Genomic DNA, 19,324 nt, shown 5'->3' with positions numbered 1-19,324 from the left:
TTTTGCTCCCATCTCTCCTAATGTCTTGGCCAATCCCTTTTAATTTTAGTAAGATAGCCAGCCTTTGAGAGAGAGTGCTCAGTTTTATGCTGCTGAAAAAAATGTCCCTTTGAGAAGGCATGGCATTCTCTATTCTCCTTTGGAAATGGCAAATGAGAAAACTTCCTTATTCATTTCACTGCAGAAGTGGTCCTTGCCTTGAAGAGAATTGGCCATCCTTGTATCTGGCATCTGGAGATGACAGTAATGGGGCTAAGTTGTAGCTTGTTGCTTCTATGCATATAGGTTATCTGCCCTTTCTATCCACATATGATTAGTATTTAAAATATAACCCATTTATCTTGGTCTCAGGGTCTTGGATGCTCCAGAAGGGGGAACAAGGTGGGGATACTGCAATGTGCTGTCAGCCAAGCTGGCTCCTAAGGGAGAAAGGCACTCTGCCTTATTTCTCTAAGAACAGGAGTTCATCCTGCTTTGTACACAGAGAGGTTGTAGTATTTGAGCTTAACAGTGACTGATCCTTCCTTAGTCTGAGTCAATATGGTTGTCTTTGTTCTGGCTGCCTGGCATAGCCCAGTGTCTTTACACACAAATTAGAATGACTGCATGGCTTCGGAAACAAAAACTGCACTTCATTTATGTATAATCATGTCATTTACATTGACAGCCTTCTAGTTTTGCACTTCAAACCAAGTACTAGAGATTTATTTGAAATGCTGGAAAGGTCCCTTCCCTTTAGCACAGGTGCATTCCTATAAATAGCCTGTAGGGGAAAGCCACATAACATGAAAGGCTTCAAGAAAGCAATTTGCAGGAAAGTGAAAAACCTCAAACAGATGAAAACCTCTCAAATGAACTAAAGTTACAGTGGCAGAAACTATCATGTAATCAGGTGCAGACTTCTTAACAAAAAAAAAAAAAAGATTTAAAAAAAGCTAAGTTTTCAATTAAAAAAAAGTCCTAAGGAGTGGAAGTTTTGGCAAGTAACCTTGCCATGTTACTGAAATGTCAGCCTGGGATGACAACTTTTGAATTTGGGTGGACACAGCTCCGAAAGACCCAACAATTTTCTGAAGCCCAGAGTAGTCTGGCCTGCCTGCAGAGGTAGGGAATGTGTACATGTCTGTCTGTTTTTGTGGCAGCCAGGATGGTCTTCACTTTAAAAACACACTTTTATCACTTTGCATCCAGCTAGAGGTATGTTGCCCTGTGCAAGTGTTCTGCCAATTTGTTTACCCCTTCCCTCCCCCAGGAATTGTACAAGTGGCCAAGAAATTTGTGAAGGTAGGTTATCGTGTAGGAATTTAATTGTATTGTTGCCTTGAATTCTTGTGCTTTTGGACTCCTCCCTGTCCCCAGGAACTATCTGACATTTATGCACAGAGTGTGACCTGTTTTGTTCCTTGCAGAAGGGCTTTAGCTGTGATGTAGGGCTTAAATTTCCTAGGCCAGAGGAAAACATTCCTTTGCAAAGCCTTTCACTGAGCCTTAACATCCAATTGGGATTGTTCTGGAGCAACCAGGTAAACACTGGCAACCAGCCAGATGTCTGGATATTTCTCCAATTCTACATGAAATTTGCAATATTCCTCAAACAGCAAGACTTTGCCACCCCAGGTCACAGGCTGAGCATCATCTGCCAGCCTGAAAGAGCAAAGCTTCCCTGGAGGTGTCTTCAGCTGGTGAGAGACTTGCAGCCTGCCCATCAGAGTCTGGTCCCAACTAAGGCCTTTGCAACATCCATCAGGATGGGTGCTGGGAATCTTCCAAGCATGTCCCACTCCTCCCACAGGATGAAGCTGCTGTCTGCAGTGCTGCCAGAGAAGGGCAATGTGATGGAGCCCCAGAGCTCTGCTCTGGGCTGCGGTGAAGAGGGTACAGGACCTCCACTGGTTCTGAACAGCAGAGGGCAGTTGTGGCCTGGGGAATATATTAATCTGTCACTAGTTTAAACGTGTTAAAGATGACTTGGCCATCTGTTTAGCCCTGACGGAATCATCCTGTCATGCCTGAGGTGTCACCTGAGTCACCTGACAGGTTCCCCCGGCTGTCTGGCTGTGACATTACACTGCCTTGGCAAAGCACGTTGTTCCTCATTGATCCATAAAAATGCCTTAAACACAGGTTAATTCAAAACCAAACAGTGTTGCCTCTCAGCTTTGTTGTTCTGAAGCACAGCAGCGGCATTGCTTGTGCTTGCAAAGCTCACAGCTTGTAGAGCTGTAGCACCTGTCGCGTCCCTCTGATCTTGCACAGGGGTGGGGAGAAGCACCAGCTGTCACAGCCGGTGGGAGGGGATTTGCCTTCATGCTGCCTTCATAGTTCTCTGACAACTTACAGTCAAGAAACTGATGAAAAAGAACCAGAGTTTTTGCATGAGAAAGCAGGTGTATCTCCACATCTTCGGCAGGCCGTCTACTGAAAGGGACTAGAGTAATTCATAATGGTACAAAGAAAATGACTGTAGTTTGCAACTGTATGAACAGACTCTTTTAGAATTATACTTCCCTATATTATTATTAGTGTTATGAAAAGTGTTTCTCTAATCATGGTCACCTAACCTAAGACTTTATTTGAAATACTAAATGTCAATTCCATTGTCTTGTAGACTGTCTCATTCCTGAAATAACTCAACTATTCATGTTATTCATATAACTCATGTATATTGTGTTGACAAGTTGAATAAATGGTTTGGAAAAGAATGCAGTGAGGCATAAAGACATATGCAAAGTTTTACACATAGGAATAGTTGTGAGTACAAATGTGAGATATGGGTGAGCTTGACATGCTACATGTCTGAAAAAAGAGGATCTGCATCTTAGAATAAATTGCAAATGGAGCAGGATGGGAAATGAAATGGAAGATTAGGCTGCTGTAGAAAAAAGTCAACATGATTATAGGATATCAATTGTTTAAAGAGTTATAGAATAAATAGTTTGCTATATCCACTGCAGATGGGAAAAGAAATAATGGATTTACACTGCACTTGGAAATGCTCTGCCTGGAAATTTGAAGAAACCCTTTTAATGCTGAAGGTAGATGAAAACAGACATACCCCTTCCTGTGAAGTGTTATTATTCTTTTTACTTTAGATCTCTGAAGCAGAATGGGAATTCCCCATAAGGTAATATTTCCCCACTTTTGTTTTACTTTTCTATTTGTTCCCTAACATCTAGTATTTTAGATGTGTTGTGAAACTGGCTGCTGCTGTGAGATTTCATTCCTTTAAATGTTTGGACTTCTCTGGTTCCTCATCCATAATGAAAGTTGTGCTAATCAGGTAGTTTTCAGGGCACATCTGGACAATTGTTTTGTTTTTATCAGCAGCAGTGCTGGGTGATGTCACTTCTTTGCTTGCAAGTTCTAGGTAGCTTTTCATATATAAAGGAAGAATTTGCGATGATCTGTTTGATCTTCTCACTTTTTGTTCTATGTGATTGATCATTTTTCCTTCCCTTCTAAGCTCTGCCTGATGTCCTGCTCGAGACTGTTTACCAGCCAGAGAAAGCCCTTCTGATGAGGTTTTTCTGTACCCTGGTACAAATTGCTGACAGACAGCTTTGATGGGCTCCTGCCTCCTTTGCAGGGAAGATCTCCGTCTCCCCTGCCTCCCAGAGACTGTGCCATGCTGGTTCCAGTTGCAGTGCACAGATCTTCTGGCAAAGTGAGAGATGTACTGGTACCATTTCCACACATGGGAGGGGGGCCACTTGACAATGTTACCCTGTAGCATTAGGGTTCTGCAGAGCCTCTGCCCCACGTGGGTTTTTCCTTGGCTTTCTCCTTCAAGATGTGACGCTGCAACATCAGATCTTGACCAATACAGAACTACAGGGTAGGCAGCAGAATATGTCAATCATATTTTTAGCATGGACAGCCTGTGAAATGGCAGTGTTAGGGTAACTGCATCTATCTCACACAATGATAAGCCCTGCTCCTTGGGACTGTTTCCCCTTTCCCCTTTCTCAGGCCTGTATGGAGCTGAGCCAGAGCAGATAACGTGCCGGCAGGGCTCTCTGTGCTATAGCGCTCTCCACACTCCTGCAGCACCAACACTGAAGGGACTGGCTCTGTGGCTCTGTGAAAGACACAAGGGAGGGCATGGCAAAGTTTCCCAGCTCCCTGCCACTGCTTCAGTGCTTGTGGAATCCCCTGGGCACTACCAGGCAGTGCTGGCAATCGGAACAGCTTTGCTGCACCAAGGAAACAAAATCACAGAGACACACCTCCAAAACCTGAAAGCAGCATCCAACCAACTCACTAAACTCCCCAGTATGTGTCCTTCAGCCCCCTGAAGCTCTGGGGACAACTGAGGTTTCAGGCCTGACCAAATGCCAGCAAACAGCAAAATACTCTCTTATGCCAGTCTCTGCCTTCCCTGTGCAGGAAGGTCAAAAATTCTAGTTCTGATGGCTACTCACTCACATAAAAGCAAGATCCTGAATTGCTTCGTAGGCTTTTCCTTGTGGGTTTATTTGAGGTTTTTTTTTTCTCAAGCCTAAATTTTGACTGCAATTTCAATTTGGTCATTTGAACTTGAAGCAACAGTTACCATCTTTTTCTTTTAAGGGGCAGGACAGTTATATCTTGCTGAAATGTTAGCAAAATGCAGTGGTTCAGCCCTGCTGCTTGGAGCTGCTGAAGGACTATGGCTGCTGCATCATCGTTTGCCAGACTCTTGTGCTAGAAAACGGAAAATATTTGTGGATAACCATGTCATTTTCCTCACGGATTGCTATTCCAGTGCTGCATGGTGGCAGGTAGTTTGTTGTGGCCCAGGAATTGATAACTCATCTGTTACATTTATGGGAGCACTCAGAGAGCTGAAGTTTTGTTCAGACTGAAGGAGGATCTAAGAAACCCATCATGAACTTGACATATAAGCAAGATAAAAATTTTTATCCAAGGTAGAACATGCCTCTTCAGGGAATCAGAAAGTTCCTTGCTCATTTTTGGGCTGCACTGTTAAAGAACCTTTTGTGAGGCAGCTCTTATACTGCAGTAACTAAGTCTTCTCTCACAATCTCCAGTATAATTTGGCACTAATAATACTCCTGTGTATAATGGTAATAAATGAATAGTGACTTTAAAAGGCAGAATGATGGCCAAAAAATGTGCAACGATTAAATTTGTCACATACACACACGGCCCTTTATTTCTGCTTGCAGGGAAACACCAGTAATGCCAGAGCATTAAATAATACATCAAAGATGAAAATTGTGACATAAATTATCAGCTGAATGACCTGAGTAGTTTCATTCATTTTTATGCCACAGTTGCTCACTGCAGCTTCCATCTTGTTGGGCCACCTGCCAAAGTATTGACACAAAGCAGATAGATCTAACTTTGGGTGGGGGATAATTTCTGTGATGGGAATAGTAATTTCCTATGTTGTTTGGACAATGTCTGGACAAAGGTTTCAGACTGCTGTTTGCAGGAAGAGAAAGATGACAGTCTTCTGTAGGGGAAATAATTGTTAATTTTCACTTAGAAAGTTAATGGTCTCTAGGTTTAAATGAGCAGTACATGGGTTTGCAGTCCATGGAGGAAATTTTTGAGAGGTTTATTATTCAGAAGACACTGAAAGTGAGGGACCATGAAGCCAACCAAAATCACCAGGAGGTGCCTGAAGCTGCCATACAATGATAGAAGACTATAATCAGAGCTGAAGTCAAGTCACTGAGGACAGAAGGGCAAAATTCAGGTTAATATCAGACCCTTTGGTGGGAGTTGCTCTGTTTTGCGGGTTTGCCTATACCTACAATGACTGCACATACTGTAGGTGGTTTCATACCTTCTGCCTCAAAAGTTCAGCAGCAGAGTGACACTTAACATCTCGTGCACTGCACCTTGTTCATGCCATGACTTGACCTGTGGGTGGCTGTGACTCTTGCCTTTCTTTTGTTTTGGACCTCATACAGGTGGAGAACATAGAAGAAAATTCTGGAAATTCCTTGGCTGCAAAATAATAGCAAAATGCATCCAAACAGCAGTTTACATTTGCTAAGCATGCAGAGATCTTAACAGAGGTGTTAACTGCTGACACCATAGAAGAAGCTCCAGTAACATCCACTATGAACCGCACGATCATTGCAATGTAGAAAGGGGAGAAACATACAGTGAACACACACAAATTCACAGAAACAATGTGCACTGCCTTCTGGATTAATTTTGTCTCATGGGGGCTTGTGGCCATGTTCTTTTTGAGACATCTGATGATTTGTACTGAGCAAAAAATCACAATACCTAAGGGAATAAAATATCCAAAGATATTACCGAATAAAGAAAGATAGCTAGGGCCAAGATATCGCCTGCGAAAGCAGAATCTTTCCCACCTATTCTGAACTTTTGGACGGACGTTGGAATAAATTATGAGCATTATCCAAAGAAAGCCACAGATAGAAGCTGATTTCAGTGGGGATCGAAAAACCTTTGCTTTTAGAGGGAACTTGATTGCAATGTATCGATCAATTGCAATCAAGGTTATGATAAAGATGCTCATAGGCATATTTGTAAAATACATATTGCTTGTGGCAATACACAGCTGGTCTATGGGATGGTTGTACTTGGTAAAATACATTAAGAATGGCAGGGAACAGAGCAGGAGACTATCCGCGACGATGAGGTTGATCATGTACACCTTGGTCTCAGTCCACCCCTTGAATTTGCAGCAGAAGACCCAGAAGGCAATTGCGTTCAGTGGGATCCCCAAAGCGAGCACTGGGATGTAGACAATCAGCTGAAACAGTGCGATGCCACCCTGCAGCGTGGTATTTTCAGTGCTGTTGTTCATGCTGGGCCGTCTCTGCAAGGGAAGAGTGCAGGCGTGAGGCTGAGCTCTGGACGGGTTCAGTGGCTCATCAGCACCCTCAGACCCTCAGCCATCAAAGTTACACTGGCACTCGCTGCCAGATAACAAAAACACATAGACAACACTCTTGCAGCTATTGAGTGGTTAAGCCTGCCTCTCCTTCCCTCCAGGCCTCACCAACAGCCAAGAGTCTGCAAAGCAGAAGGATAATTTTTGTTGTCCCTTACCTTTGCTGCTGCTGTAGTTATCAGAGAGCCACTGCCTTTAGGGCAGCCCACAGCAGAGCTGGGCAACATTCCCCTTTTGCCCTCTGAGACCCTTGCTTTGATACTGGAGCCACCCCATAGGTTTGTTCTGGGTCTTGCCAGGCCTGAGAACCTCCTCAGGATTTGAACCCTTCCAGCCATGGGGTAGCTCAGGTGGCTTTACTCCCAGGGGCAGTGGGAACACAGCTGCAGGCTGGGCAGTGGGTACCTGCTGTGAGCAGGCTGCCCCCAGGCTCAAATCCACTCCTCTCTCTGCAGGGTCCAGGGGAGGAACAGCTCAGCGTGGGTACCCCCAGCCCAAGCAGATAACAGGTCTCAAGAGAAAGAAGGGGAAGTGAGAACATGTCTTATCTCCGCCTTCAAAGGTAGGAAGCCAAATTCTGCTAGAGCAGAAAACTCAAACCTGCAAACTTAGACTGTCTTCTAGTACTCTGTTAAATATTTCACTACCAGCAAGGAGGATAAATTAGATTTTGTCTGCAGCTCATAAAGGCAGTGTTTACAAAGAGGCTGGCATGAAAAACACTCAGATTCCTACAATCTCTTGCAGATACATTGCCTGATAAGTCAGTGGCTTCTAAACATTAACACAAAAATTGAAGTGAAACTGATTGCATGAAGTAAGTGAACCATTTTTGGTGTCCAAGACTGGGAGACAGATGTGGCAACCAACAGAGGAAAACATAGCACCTGCCCTAGTGGCAGAACTGACATGGCATTGCTGAACCACTGGGATACAGTCATTTTTAGATGGAATTTATGGAGCAACTAACATACAGCCCTTGTCCTAGCGCTCTTGGGCTTTCAGCCACACAGGTTCTTGGCTACACTGTGGTTACCGTGGCTGCCCTGTAGCTGTTCCCTGTCAGCCTGTTGTCACCTCGCACTGAAAAAGCCACTCTCTGCATGCATACCACTCCCCTGAGGAGCAGCTGAGCCCACTGGGCTGTGCATACCAGCTACATCCTATCCCCCATATAAGCACAGAGCCCATGGTATTTCCCAAGGTGGTGTGCCAGGGGTCCCCACACTCATGGAAGAGGCATGGTAAGAGTCACTGGTGTGAAACTGCAGCAAGGGATGAAGAACCCCCTGAATGGAACATGTAGCTGCAAAACAGTGACACATAACAGCCTCCTGTGAAAGCAGGAGGAAGTCAGGCCTCCTGTGCTCAGCTGAGGACTGACCCCTGTGTTCGCAAGCTGGAGGTGAGAGGTGGCTAGAGGTGAGAAAGCACACCATAGAGCACTGAGCAGAGCACACTGCCACACACCGGTGTGGGGAGAATTTCAAAGCCATTACCTGCTTCCTGTGAGGCCGTTAGCTGGGTTTGTTTAGTCCAGAGAAATCTTGCAGGGTAAATGCAGAGAAGGCGATCTGTGGGTGCCACAGGTGTTGGTGCAGGACACAGTTGTCCCGGAGCCCGCTGTGACAGTTCGGCAGCGTTAAAATTCATCAATGAACTCCAGTACACTAAAAGTTCTTCCTTGTCATCTCTCAGGCTGACGGAGTCTCTGGTGATCTTTGTTGTTCCACTTCTCAGAAGGTCAATGCTTCAGCGTCAGTTTTTCCACACAAAGTGCCCTCCCCCTCATCCCCTCACAAAAACCAGCAATTAAAATTTAATATTTTCAGTTATGGGAAAACAATTTCTGAAGTAAAATCCATAATGGTTGGAAATTGCCCTTCTGGCAGCAGAAGGCTCCCCAAGGAGCCCAGCAGCCTGTGCAGGGTCTGCTGCGGTGGCAGAGCGTGCCCCAGGCAGGCAGCACTGCAAGGGCAATGACTTTCCTGAGGGCTCCCAGCAGTGCTTGTGCACCCTGTGACATCGAGCCCAGGGCACAGGGACCCAGCCTGCTGCTATTTGGTGTCTTTACAAGAAGGTGACGGATGCTATGGGCTTGCTTGACTTCTCTACCTCAGGCAGGTGGGTAACACTCTCAGCATCACTGGGAGCCTATACAAAGACAGTTAAGAGCTTGCCACAGTCATATTTTATAGAAATTTGAATGGATTTTGCTGTCCACTGGCTACAGCAGTTGCAGTCCTACCTGTGTGAGCCACCTGACAGGCTCTGTCTACTTCATGATCTGTCCCATTAATTACCCTCTCTGGAGATCACGGTCTCAAAGGTGACAGCAGCAGATGGACCATCAGCTCTGGGCTCAGATGTGTAAGGCAGATGTAGGTCACAAAGGAAGATGCATAAATGGGCAGGAAACACTCATCCATGCTGTCTCCTGGAATACTCTGAGAAGTGCTGGTGCAGAAGTAGGGGCCATTTTGGGTATTTTTCAGTATTTAGAAAGAAAACCCAATTCTTGGAGCCTCTGTATAACATATAGAGAGTTAATGCACTCCCTATCTGCCCTGACTCTCCCAGGCTGCTGACTCACAGAAAAATGCATTTTGTGGATGGAAATGTCAGGGGTGTCCACGGGGGCAGCCTGTGGAAACCCAGACCCAGACGAGTTCAAGTCTCTGACCTTAAGGTGCAGGTGGGAGGGGGAACCATCCTGGTGCCTAAACATAAAACCAGAGAATAGCAATGCATGGGTGGCAAATATGTAGGCAGCAATAAAAGGGCTTCCCCATGGGTGGGAGCAACAGCCCCTCAGGGATTGCTGCTCTAAAGAAGTGTCTCTGTGCCAAGGCTCAGCGGTGCAGCAAGAGGGGAGCCAGCAGGAAGATTCAGCTCTAAAATCTGGACTTTGTGCCCTTATGCACCAGACAATACTTGCTTTCCCCCTGTCTTCCTTCACCCTTGTTTGACCTGTGCAGTTGAAGAGGAAGGATTGTCTGATGGCGTGGTGTTACGTGCAACAATGCAGTGGAAACCATTAAAGCACAGTGCTTTTCCTCCAGGTGAGGAACACATCCTACATCTTACGTCTTTGCATCTTTTGCCTTGTAATCCCTTTTGTTATCATGGTTTATTCATATGGGAAGCTGCTCTTTTCTGTAAGGCAGGTAAATCGATTCCTCATCTGCCTTTTTACTTTGACCCCAAACCAAGTAGAAAGCAGTGATTACCATTTCCCCCGTTTAAACTCCTCTGGCTGTCAGATATGCTGCCACTCTTGGAAACTGGATCTCCTGTGACTGTCTTGCTGACACACTCCAGTCTACCAGGTCTTTAAAAGTCACATTCAAGTATGAACAGGTGGAGTAACCCAGCTTCTTTTGGCCCCGGTTGGTCTCCCTCACGTCCTGTTCTGCCCACCTGTTCTGCCTCACATTTCATCAGAGTAACCGGTACCACCTACAGGGAAACTCTGGAGGGGCAAAGCTGCTCTTCCCCCTCCTCCTCTTCCTCCTCCTTCTCCCTGCCTGTGGCATTATACAACCATTGAGGGGGAAGGTGAGTTCCAGCCAGAGCCAGTCTTTGACGGCATGAGTCCACAGGAGGAATCACCCTTTCCCCTTCTACCTTCCCCTCGGGTGGCGGTCTGTGTTCAGCTGCCTCCCGCAGCAGAGGTGAGCAACTGCAGCCTCCACAATCCGGAGCCCAACAGCACCCGCTGGTGACCGTGAGTCAGGCACTGCAGCCCCTGCCTCCCGGTCCCAACTGCGTTATCACTGCACTGAAAGGCAAAAAATACTTAATTGTTTTCGGTGGAAGTTGTGTTACAGGGTTATTGTTTGTTATTGTTGTGCTACCTTTATATATACATATATTTTTTGGTAAAGAGCTATTCTTTTATTTTCTACACCTTTTCGACTGGAGCCTCTTAATTTTGAAGTTATAATTACTTCTGAGGAGCACGTTTTTTTCTCATATCCCGCCCTCCATAACAAACATTTCTGTCTTGGTAAACTGAGACACTCATAAAAAGTTGATTTAGGGCTCAGGAGAGCATTACTCCCATCTCGAGCTTTTCCTGACACCTGAATATCTCCGTGAACAGACTCTTCCTTTCAAGCTCAGCAAGAATCTGAGGCAGTGTCCATGACCACACCACAGCTCTTCTAGGTGAGGAAGGGATTAAAAACTCAAGACCTTTACTACTTGTCCCTGCAGGGGTCATCAAAGCAGCATGGAGATTGCAGGTAGCTGCCCCGGGAACAGGCACAACAGGGTACTTCCTGATCAGTTACTTTTTGTAGGGAAAAAAGCCCTAGTGGATTTTCTGTCCCCAGTTGCAGTGGAAGAATCCTGGCATGTCCAAATATTTTCAGGGCAAGAAAATTAATTTTCAGGCCTTGGAAGTCTTCAAAGGATATGAAGTTTGCAGAAAGCCTCACTTTCCACCTCTGTTTTTTCCACCAGCACATGTTGGTCTGCTGTGGCCTGGCTCCTTCACCACCAACCTCTTCACCCCAAGACAGAAGGAATTCTGGAGTCAAATGCCCACAGGAAGACATTGAGGTCTGAGTTGTGCTGGTCTCACCAGCTTCTTGGTCTGGTCCCTGGAGCTTTCACAAGCAAGTGTGTGACACCTTTGACTATGAATGAAAAGTTGACTCTCTGTTCCTTATAACCTACTCTGTTGCACACATAATGGACACAAAGGTAAGGGTTACCAATTCTCCTTTCTCCTGGAGGACTCTGGGCTTGAGGCTTTCTTAAAAGGGGAGCTGCTCCTTTGGACACCCAGTATCTACTGATGGATCAATTTATTTATTTATTTAATTAATTATTTATTCAGTTTTGTGGCTTTTGCACGTGATGGTGCTGCTTTGGGAGAGTTCATGGCTCAAGGTGCCAATGGGGAGCATTTGCTCAGAGCAACAGCTGTATGTAGGTCAGGCTCCTGCTGGAGCTCCCGAGCTCCCTTCTTGGTTCTCCTGCAGCTCAGGAGACTGTTGATAAACCACATTCCCACCACTTCTTTTCTTCAGGACAGTGTTGACACAGCGGGTATCCAGGGCTTGGATACTGGCTGAGTCACTGTTGTCTTCTCCAAGACCAGCCAACCCCCACTGTACAATATCCCCAAGAGTCACACCATGTGCCTGAGGGTGTTGTCCAAACCCTCCTGGAGCTCTGGCAGCCTTGGGGCTGTGCCCACTGCCCTGGGGAGCCTGGTCAGTGCCCAACCAGCCTCTGGGGGAAGAACCTTTGCCTGAGATCCAACCTAACCCTGTCCTGGCACAGCTCTGGGCCGTTCCCTGGGGTCCTGTTCCTGGTCCCCACAGAGCCAGTTTTTATGGTTAATTACCATATAAACCCACAATAATTAACCTAATTGGGATGACAGTGCCCTCTGAGACAGGGTGGGTTAGTTCAGGAGTGACAAGGGGAGTTCTAGAGGGAATGTGAACCTTGATCCCGTGGACACTGGCCCAGAGTTCCTGCAGGTGCTGCAGCTGAGGTGGAGGTGCACAGAGCTCCATTGTGATCCCACTGCAGCAGCCAGTCAGGGTGGAAGGGAGGGAGGTCGTGGCACTGCTGGAGGGGCTGCAGAGCCAGCTCTGGCTATTGTGTTTGAGCAAGGGCTGTGCAAACAGCACTACGTGCTGGGCTGAGGGTGCTGCTGCCACTTGTTGGCAGCAGCGGGTTGGAGGTTCAGAGGGACAAATTCGGGTCCAGAGTCTATGTGTGAGGAGAGCTGTGACTGATCAGAGACATGATAGGGGCTGGGGCCTCAGAGCATCGTGCTGTGGTCTCAGGAGACTGAGTGGGTGCCCCTTGTAGAGTTCTGGGGTGGGAAGAGAAGATTGAGGTGGATATGATGAGGAAGAGGAGCACAACCAGCTCATTTCCTTCCTGCGCACTTGAGCACAGACACTCTGGCCCTGGACCATCTCCTTGGCTGCCTTCATTCCTTCCTCATGCCCTGTCACCTCGGATGTCCTTTCTCATTTTGCTGCCAGGCCTGAAGAGCTCTGTCTCTTCCCATGGGGTCTGAGAGCATGTTTGTCCCAGAGGGACCAAACAGAATCCCACAGAAAGCCAAGGAGCTGAAGAAGGTGGGGATGGAGTCCCTCATGTGCTGTGGGTTTGGACATGGATGTTTTACCAATGGCAAGGGCGCTCCTGTTTGCCCCTCTGAAGACTGGTGACTGTGGTTTGCTGAGGGGGATGGGGTGCACTGTGGCTGCATGTGAAGGTACATCCCGCACCCCAATATGGAAGTTTCTTAAGTGGTCCAAATACCAGATCTTTGCAGATGTTAAAACATCCCCTCCTCCAAAAATGCTGGCTAAGGCTGCGGCAGTGGGGCTGGGATAGCTGTGTTTGCTGAGCAAGCAGCCACTGTTTGCACAGATGGGACTCATTGGGCTATAGGTGGATTGAACTTTGTTCTGAGAATCATCCATTACATCTTTTGCTCCCCTCACCTCTACTGCCTTGGCTTTGGATCCTTTTCTCTACCTTGGGCCAAGGAATGACCTTCCTCTGGGCCATTTATCATGGAATCCTGGAATGGTTGGGGTTGGAAGGGAACTTAAAGCTGATCCAGTTCCCCCCCTCTGCCATGGGCAAGGGCACCTTTCACCAGACCAGGTTGATCCAAGCCTTATCCAACCTGACCTTGAACACTTCCAGGGATGTGGCATCCACAGTTTCCCTGAGCTAAGTTTTATGTCTGTCTTTGCAGTCTTATAGCTCTTCCTCCCACTTATCCTCTGGATCTTCTGCAATACCCTGACCCAGGGCAGCTGGCAGGACACCTTGGAGGGGCTGCTGTCTCACCAGGCAGGGAAGAATGGAATAGAAACTGCTGCAAACAGTCTACTGGGACACCACATCCCAGGAAGATCTGTCTCCTCCACCCATCAGTTGATCCCTTCTTTGAAAAGGCAATTTCTAAGTAAGGAGAATGCAGGTCCAGGTTGAGAAGTAAGGAGCCGAGGAACTGAGCCCCAGGAGAGAAATACTAGAGCACTTCAGGCTGTTTGGCATTGCAAGGGGAAAAGGGGAAAGCCATAGACTTGGCTTAAAGTGACTTAGGATGAAATACAGATATGAGGTTAGATCACAAGGAGTGGAAGAGCTCTGCCAGTGTCTGTGTAGCTGCAGTGGTTTCCACTAGACTTGGAGAGCCTGAAAATCATCTCCAGAGGATGGTCCCTGTGCTGCCAGGCATGGTAGCTCCAGGGAGGGGTTGGCATGATGGCCCCCCCCCAACAGTCCCTGCCCCCCATGGAGTGGATATCACTGTTCAGAGACCTTTAGGTCTTCTGTAGGAGGTGTCTCTTTCCAGATATTCCTCAGCCAGTCTGGGAGCATTATTTGTCTTTGAACAACCAACACCAGGACATAGAGCATAAGTCCTTTCTCCACCTTTACATTGCTCCTTATCCTTATCTAATCTTACAGACCATGATCTTCTAGATCTCTCCTGCTTTCCCCTTTACCATCAAAGTATCTGAGTAGGAGATGCATGAACATGAGACTTTGATAACTGTGAACTGGGTAAGGGCTGAATTAAAGGGAAAAAAAAAAAGAAAAGAGGGATCTTTCCTCAAACTAGGAACCAGTCTTGCCATGTGTTAGAGTTCAAAGAGCAGTCCTGAGTCAAACTGTATGAGCAGAAGGAGCTGCAGTTCCTGGAGAGGAGGGCTGTGTCCTGTGCCTAAGATGCTGGAGTTTGCTTTTTGGCTCGGTACCCTGCTGATGAAGACTGCAGATGCAGGAAAGTGACTTTAGCAGACTCAGAATCCCACTGAAATCCTTCAAGAGATGATGATGTCCAAGGTTTGGGTTGGGATACTGCTTCCTGGTTTGTCCCCTCAAGCCAAGACCCTGAGTGCTGCCAGTGCAGGAGCTGGCACAGGAGGTGGCCACAGTCCCGAACTCAGGGTGCCCTGGGGGGAATGTCCCTGCCATGGGACTCTGGCCATGGCACATCCTCTGTGTTTCCCCTCCAGCCTTTCTGCCTCCACCTCTTTTATTTTTAAGCAGTCACCCGTGACCAGAAGAAATTGCTCCATGGCTACTGGATAAATAAGCAGGCAGTACTTTGGCATTTGTGAGCACAGTCGAGGTAACCCCAAACCACTCTAGGTGCCCTTAAAATCAGGACAGCTTGACTTACAGTTAATCCTTTAACCCAGCTCAGATTGCTGATGATGGGAATAACCTCCACTGGCCACCAGGCAGGTGAGTGCCCCATCTGAACCACCACCTGTGTCCTCTACCATGTCCACAAAATACTCCATGTTACCTCTGCTATTATTATCCTCTGAAGATGTCAACACCCTGGGATGAGAGAGGCAGTCTAGATGTAACTTTTAGAGGGCTAAACCAGAGCAAGATGTTCCCTTCTTTTGCCTTCCTCAATTTATTAAGTTCTCTGTCACAGCCAGAGCCTGCAAGTGTTGCTAATAGAAATATTATGCTAATGAGTAAAAAACTGTTTATTCTTTTGGTGTAAAACTTGCTCCTGAGAAGCTGTTTGCTGCTGTGCTCTGAAAATCTGTATATCATGAAAATCTAGCATTCCTTGTGGTAGATGAGGAAGGAGACAAAGTTTGGTGGCCCCAGCTTCCCTGCTGTCATTACACAAGTCTGATGACCTTGACAAAAGGCCTGGTCTTTTCTGGGGGATTTCCCACCTCGAGAGGAATGTGCAAAAGGAACAAATATCTTGCTTGTAACAGGATCTCCACAAAGCCTTTCCTGCTGTTTGTTCGTGTTATGTCTCCATGGCATGTTTATAGAAGATGGTGTTTATGTCAGCTTGGGGCTGTGGGACTCCTGCAAGGGCCAGGACTTAGTAGAAACATTTGGTTTAATGGAAAAATCCTACTGCTGCATCCAAAATAATCATTGCCCAGGATAAAGTGGGCTGTAAATGGATTGAAGTATGGGATCAAAGCCCTACAAGAGAGTTGTGGTCTTTTCTATTCCCTGGTCTAACCAGGAGACAGCTTTGTGTTCTTGCCTATGTGCCAGGGTACTGCAAGGGCTGCCTGCTCCCAAAGGAGGCACCCCAGCCTGATCCTTTTCCATCACAGCCTCCATCCAAGGTGAGCAGGATGGGCCCTGGAACAGCAGCTGGGCTCAGCAGAGAGTCCAGATCCCCGGGGAAGATGGAGCTGAAGAGGCAGGTCTGAGGTTGGGATCGGGTCTGGGGACAATAGCAGGGTTGGACACAGCCTGGGGACCACCAGGCAGGTCCAAGGACCAGCTGAGTCTGTCTGTGGCTTGTGGTTGGAACCATCAGGGCCATGGCCAGGCAGGGGCAGAGCTGTGGTGGAGCTGGGGACCAGTGCTCCTGCAGCACTGCTCTGTCAGGGGCTGATGGGCTGAGCATGATCAGGCTCCTGGAAGATTGTTGGTGGAGGCCCCCAGTGAGGCTGAAAATTAGGGAAGATGGGGTTGTAAGGGCTGGTGATGCCTTCAGGTAAGTGATGTCTCTTACACAGCTGACCAGTGTTTCTCCAAGGCTTGTTCTTTCTCTGCCTTCGGCATGTGGTTCCTGGCACACTCTGGCTGTGGTGCCAGTCCAAGTTCTACCAGGCAGAGGAGTGGTAGGACTTACTGCTTGTAGTGGATGCCATTGGCAGATGCAGGTGATGGGAGGAGAGTGTGGGTGATCAGAGGGGTGCAGATGGAAGGGCAAAACCTCTGGTGAAGGGGAGAACAACAGATGTCAACTCAGGTGTAGCAAGGCTATGAACATGTGGACTGAGCCCCTCAGTCACTGTCAGTGAGCAGACTCCCCCAAAGGAGTTAATTTTCCCTTTCTATTGCAATTCCAAGGAAATTCCAGTGGAATGAAGCCATTACAGCCCATACAGTACCCTTGCCTAGGACATAACTGATAACTGCTGATCACTGATCATTGTACAACAGTGATCGTTGTTGCCCAGAGGGGTTGCGAATTCCCCATCCCTGGAAGTGTCCAAGGCCAGGTTGGATGGGGCTTGGAGCAACCTGGGATAGTGGAAGGTGTCCTTGTCCATGGCAGGGGGTGGGAACTCGATGAGCTTTAAGTTCCCTTCCAGACCAAACCATTCTAGGATTTTGTGATTACACCTACAGAGTGCAGCCACATCCCTCCATCTTATGCAACTTTTAGCAAAGTATCTGGAGCAAGAATTTTTTCTTGTTCCTTCCTTATTCTTGCAACACTTTTCAGGAGCTGTTAGGGCCACGTCACTCTCTAGCTGGGCTCTGCCATCACATTCTGAGAGAGGGCTGCTGCATCCCGCTGGCCACCCCATCCCAGAACTCCCTCCAGGGGACCAGCCCCAGCCAGACCTGTGCCCTGAAGCCCCTACACCTCTGCCTAGGTTTTCTGCTCCTTTATCCCTGCAGCTGGAAATGCCATGAGGATTAAAATGCCACAGGAGTCCAAAAGCCATCAGAAGGGGGTTTGAAATCTGCTCAGCTTGGCCTTTTGCTCCCCCCTCTCTTCTCCTCCCAGACCTCTTAACAGACCCAAGACTTTTATTGTTTTCACATTGCAAAACAGTAATTACTGGAAAGGACAAGGTGGTTTGAGAGCCAGGGTCCAGCAGTGCTTCAAGGCTGTGCCAGCCCCGGGTGTCCAGGCAGTGAGGACGGGAGGAGCCATTCCCCTCAGATTTTATCTTGATGAGAACATCTTGACCAGGGACCAGGAAAATAATTCCTCTGTCACCTAGGAGTGAGAGGAGGCACTGAGAGGTCAGGCCTGCCTGTGGGCTCCTCAGAGATTCCTGAGCAGGGCAGGTGTTTCACCCATGGTATGGTGCTCACCAGCTGGCAGGGAAGAGGTGCCCTCCCAGGTCCTGGATCCAGTATTTACTCACAGGTGTCATACTCTGCTCTTGACCTCCAAAGGGTGAGTTGTTTGCATGGCTCGTGACTGCTGCATGGTCAGATCTGCCTTTGAAAATCTCAAGAGCAGAAGGAAAATTAATTTAACTGAAGTTCAGGGGGTCTCTGTTATTCCAAAGCATTATTTCCATTAATTCCCTTTAATGCTGCTTTAAAATTACAGAGTGGAAGGGAATGTTGGCCAACAAAATTTTTGGTGGTTTCAAAACAACCACTATTAATCAGCAGGGAGTTGTATTGGCTGTAAAAGTGTTTAAATGGGAAGGTGGCTTCAACCAGGACCCATGTAACAGCATGTGGTTGAGGTGACAGATTAAAAATTAGCTATTGTGAGGCTCCCCACATGGACAGGGGCTTGGAATTAATGATTACCATAAATTAACTAACTGGAAAGGGGCTGAACAGCAAGTGGTAGAGTTCAGCTTGACCCACTGGTGAGCTGACCCTCTTCCCGTTCATTTAATGCCCAAATCTCATTTCTGGCTGGAGCAGCTCCCTAAGAGCTCCAGCCCCTGGGTGCAGCGGTGGGTGGCCATGCCAGCCCATCTGGGCTGTCTGTGGAGGACAAGGAGAGGTTCAGTCCCTGCTCCTGGGTCAGACCCAGCAGTCAGAGCTGCTTCAGCAGCCAGCCAGCGCTGCCAGCCCAAGGGTTTGTACTGCCGGCCCTGCTGGAAGCTGGTTCACAAGTTTTCCCTTCTTGGTATCTCCCTTTGCTTTCCCCTTTTGTGTCCTTTTTCCTGCTGGCCTCTGCTACCTGCTCCACCAGCAGCTCTGTGCCCACAGCTCCTGAAGAGTCACTGTTGGTCCACCCAAATCAAGAGCATTAGCAGCAGGCACAGAGCTGCTCCCCTGGCTGCATCTGCCAGGACCTTCCTTATGCTGGACAGTGCTGTCCCTCTGCTCCTTTGGCACCCAGCTGGGTGTCCCCTTATGGTGGCAGACTGGCAGTGGCTCAGCCCAGGTTCACCTTGTGCTTCTTCACTCTTCCTCCCCTCACACTACAAGGTCTTCTTGGCCAGCTCCACCACCATCGTCTCTCTGTCCCCATCCTGGTGTCCTGGGCTCGGTGACCGCAGAGGAATGTCCCCGCTCACCCTCCTGCTCCCTTGTCCCTGGATGTGTGCACGGTGGCTCATGTGAGCCACAGCTCCCTCCCCCTGGAAATAAGCCACCTTTCCCCCTGTTCTCACGCAGCCACAACTCTGGGATGGTCCAGCATCTCATTGTGAGGACATGCCCTCGTGGAAACTGCCTGGCATGTCCCACGGAGCTGGACACAACCATTCTGTGGACAGAAGAGTTGTGCAACTGCCAGGTGTGTGCCCTCACAAGGGACCTAGGGGTCCTGTGGGAGAGGAGCTGAGGGTGCTGTGGTCACATAGGGCACCTGGCACTCCTGCCATTTATTTCCCAGATATCAGTTTTTACTGGTTTGTTCCCAATGATCTTTGGTAAATATACAGGAAGCAGGGCTGGCTGTTACCAGGCTTCAGCTGGTCTCTTTGCAAGTGTGTCTTCAGCAGGAATAAT

At 47.9% G+C, this 19,324-nt stretch overlaps 1 protein-coding gene and 1 long non-coding RNA gene across 2 annotated transcripts; both read right to left on the bottom strand.

Moving 5' to 3' along the window:
* Window positions 1-5,854: 5,854 nt before the first annotated feature.
* LOC103753872 (G-protein coupled receptor 35) lies at window positions 5,855-6,793 on the bottom strand. Its single transcript, XM_018080000.1, has one exon. The coding sequence runs from the start codon at window positions 6,791-6,793 to the stop codon at window positions 5,855-5,857; it is 939 nt and encodes a 312-aa protein (XP_017935489.1).
* A 10,640-nt stretch (window positions 6,794-17,433) lies between these two features.
* On the bottom strand, window positions 17,434-18,886 carry LOC108640955. Its single transcript, XR_001921623.1, has 3 exons — window positions 18,762-18,886; window positions 17,714-17,853; window positions 17,434-17,615 (listed from the first exon to the last, which is right to left on the bottom strand). It is a non-coding gene; the product is annotated as an uncharacterized LOC108640955 (long non-coding RNA).
* Window positions 18,887-19,324: the final 438 nt, after the last annotated feature.

This window comes from Manacus vitellinus, unplaced genomic scaffold (genome assembly GCF_001715985.3).
Source record: "Manacus vitellinus isolate BGI_N305 unplaced genomic scaffold, ASM171598v3 scaffold_49_pilon, whole genome shotgun sequence".
Taxonomy (NCBI): Eukaryota; Metazoa; Chordata; class Aves; order Passeriformes; family Pipridae; genus Manacus; species Manacus vitellinus.
Note: the sequence above shows the minus strand (reverse complement) of the source record. Positions and strands in the feature narration are given on the sequence as shown.

Excerpts from the sequence above, each read along its gene's own strand:
- LOC103753872 (XM_018080000.1), bottom strand. The coding sequence starts at position 6,793 with ATGAACAACAGCACTGAAAATACCACGCTGCAGGGTGGCATCGCACTG.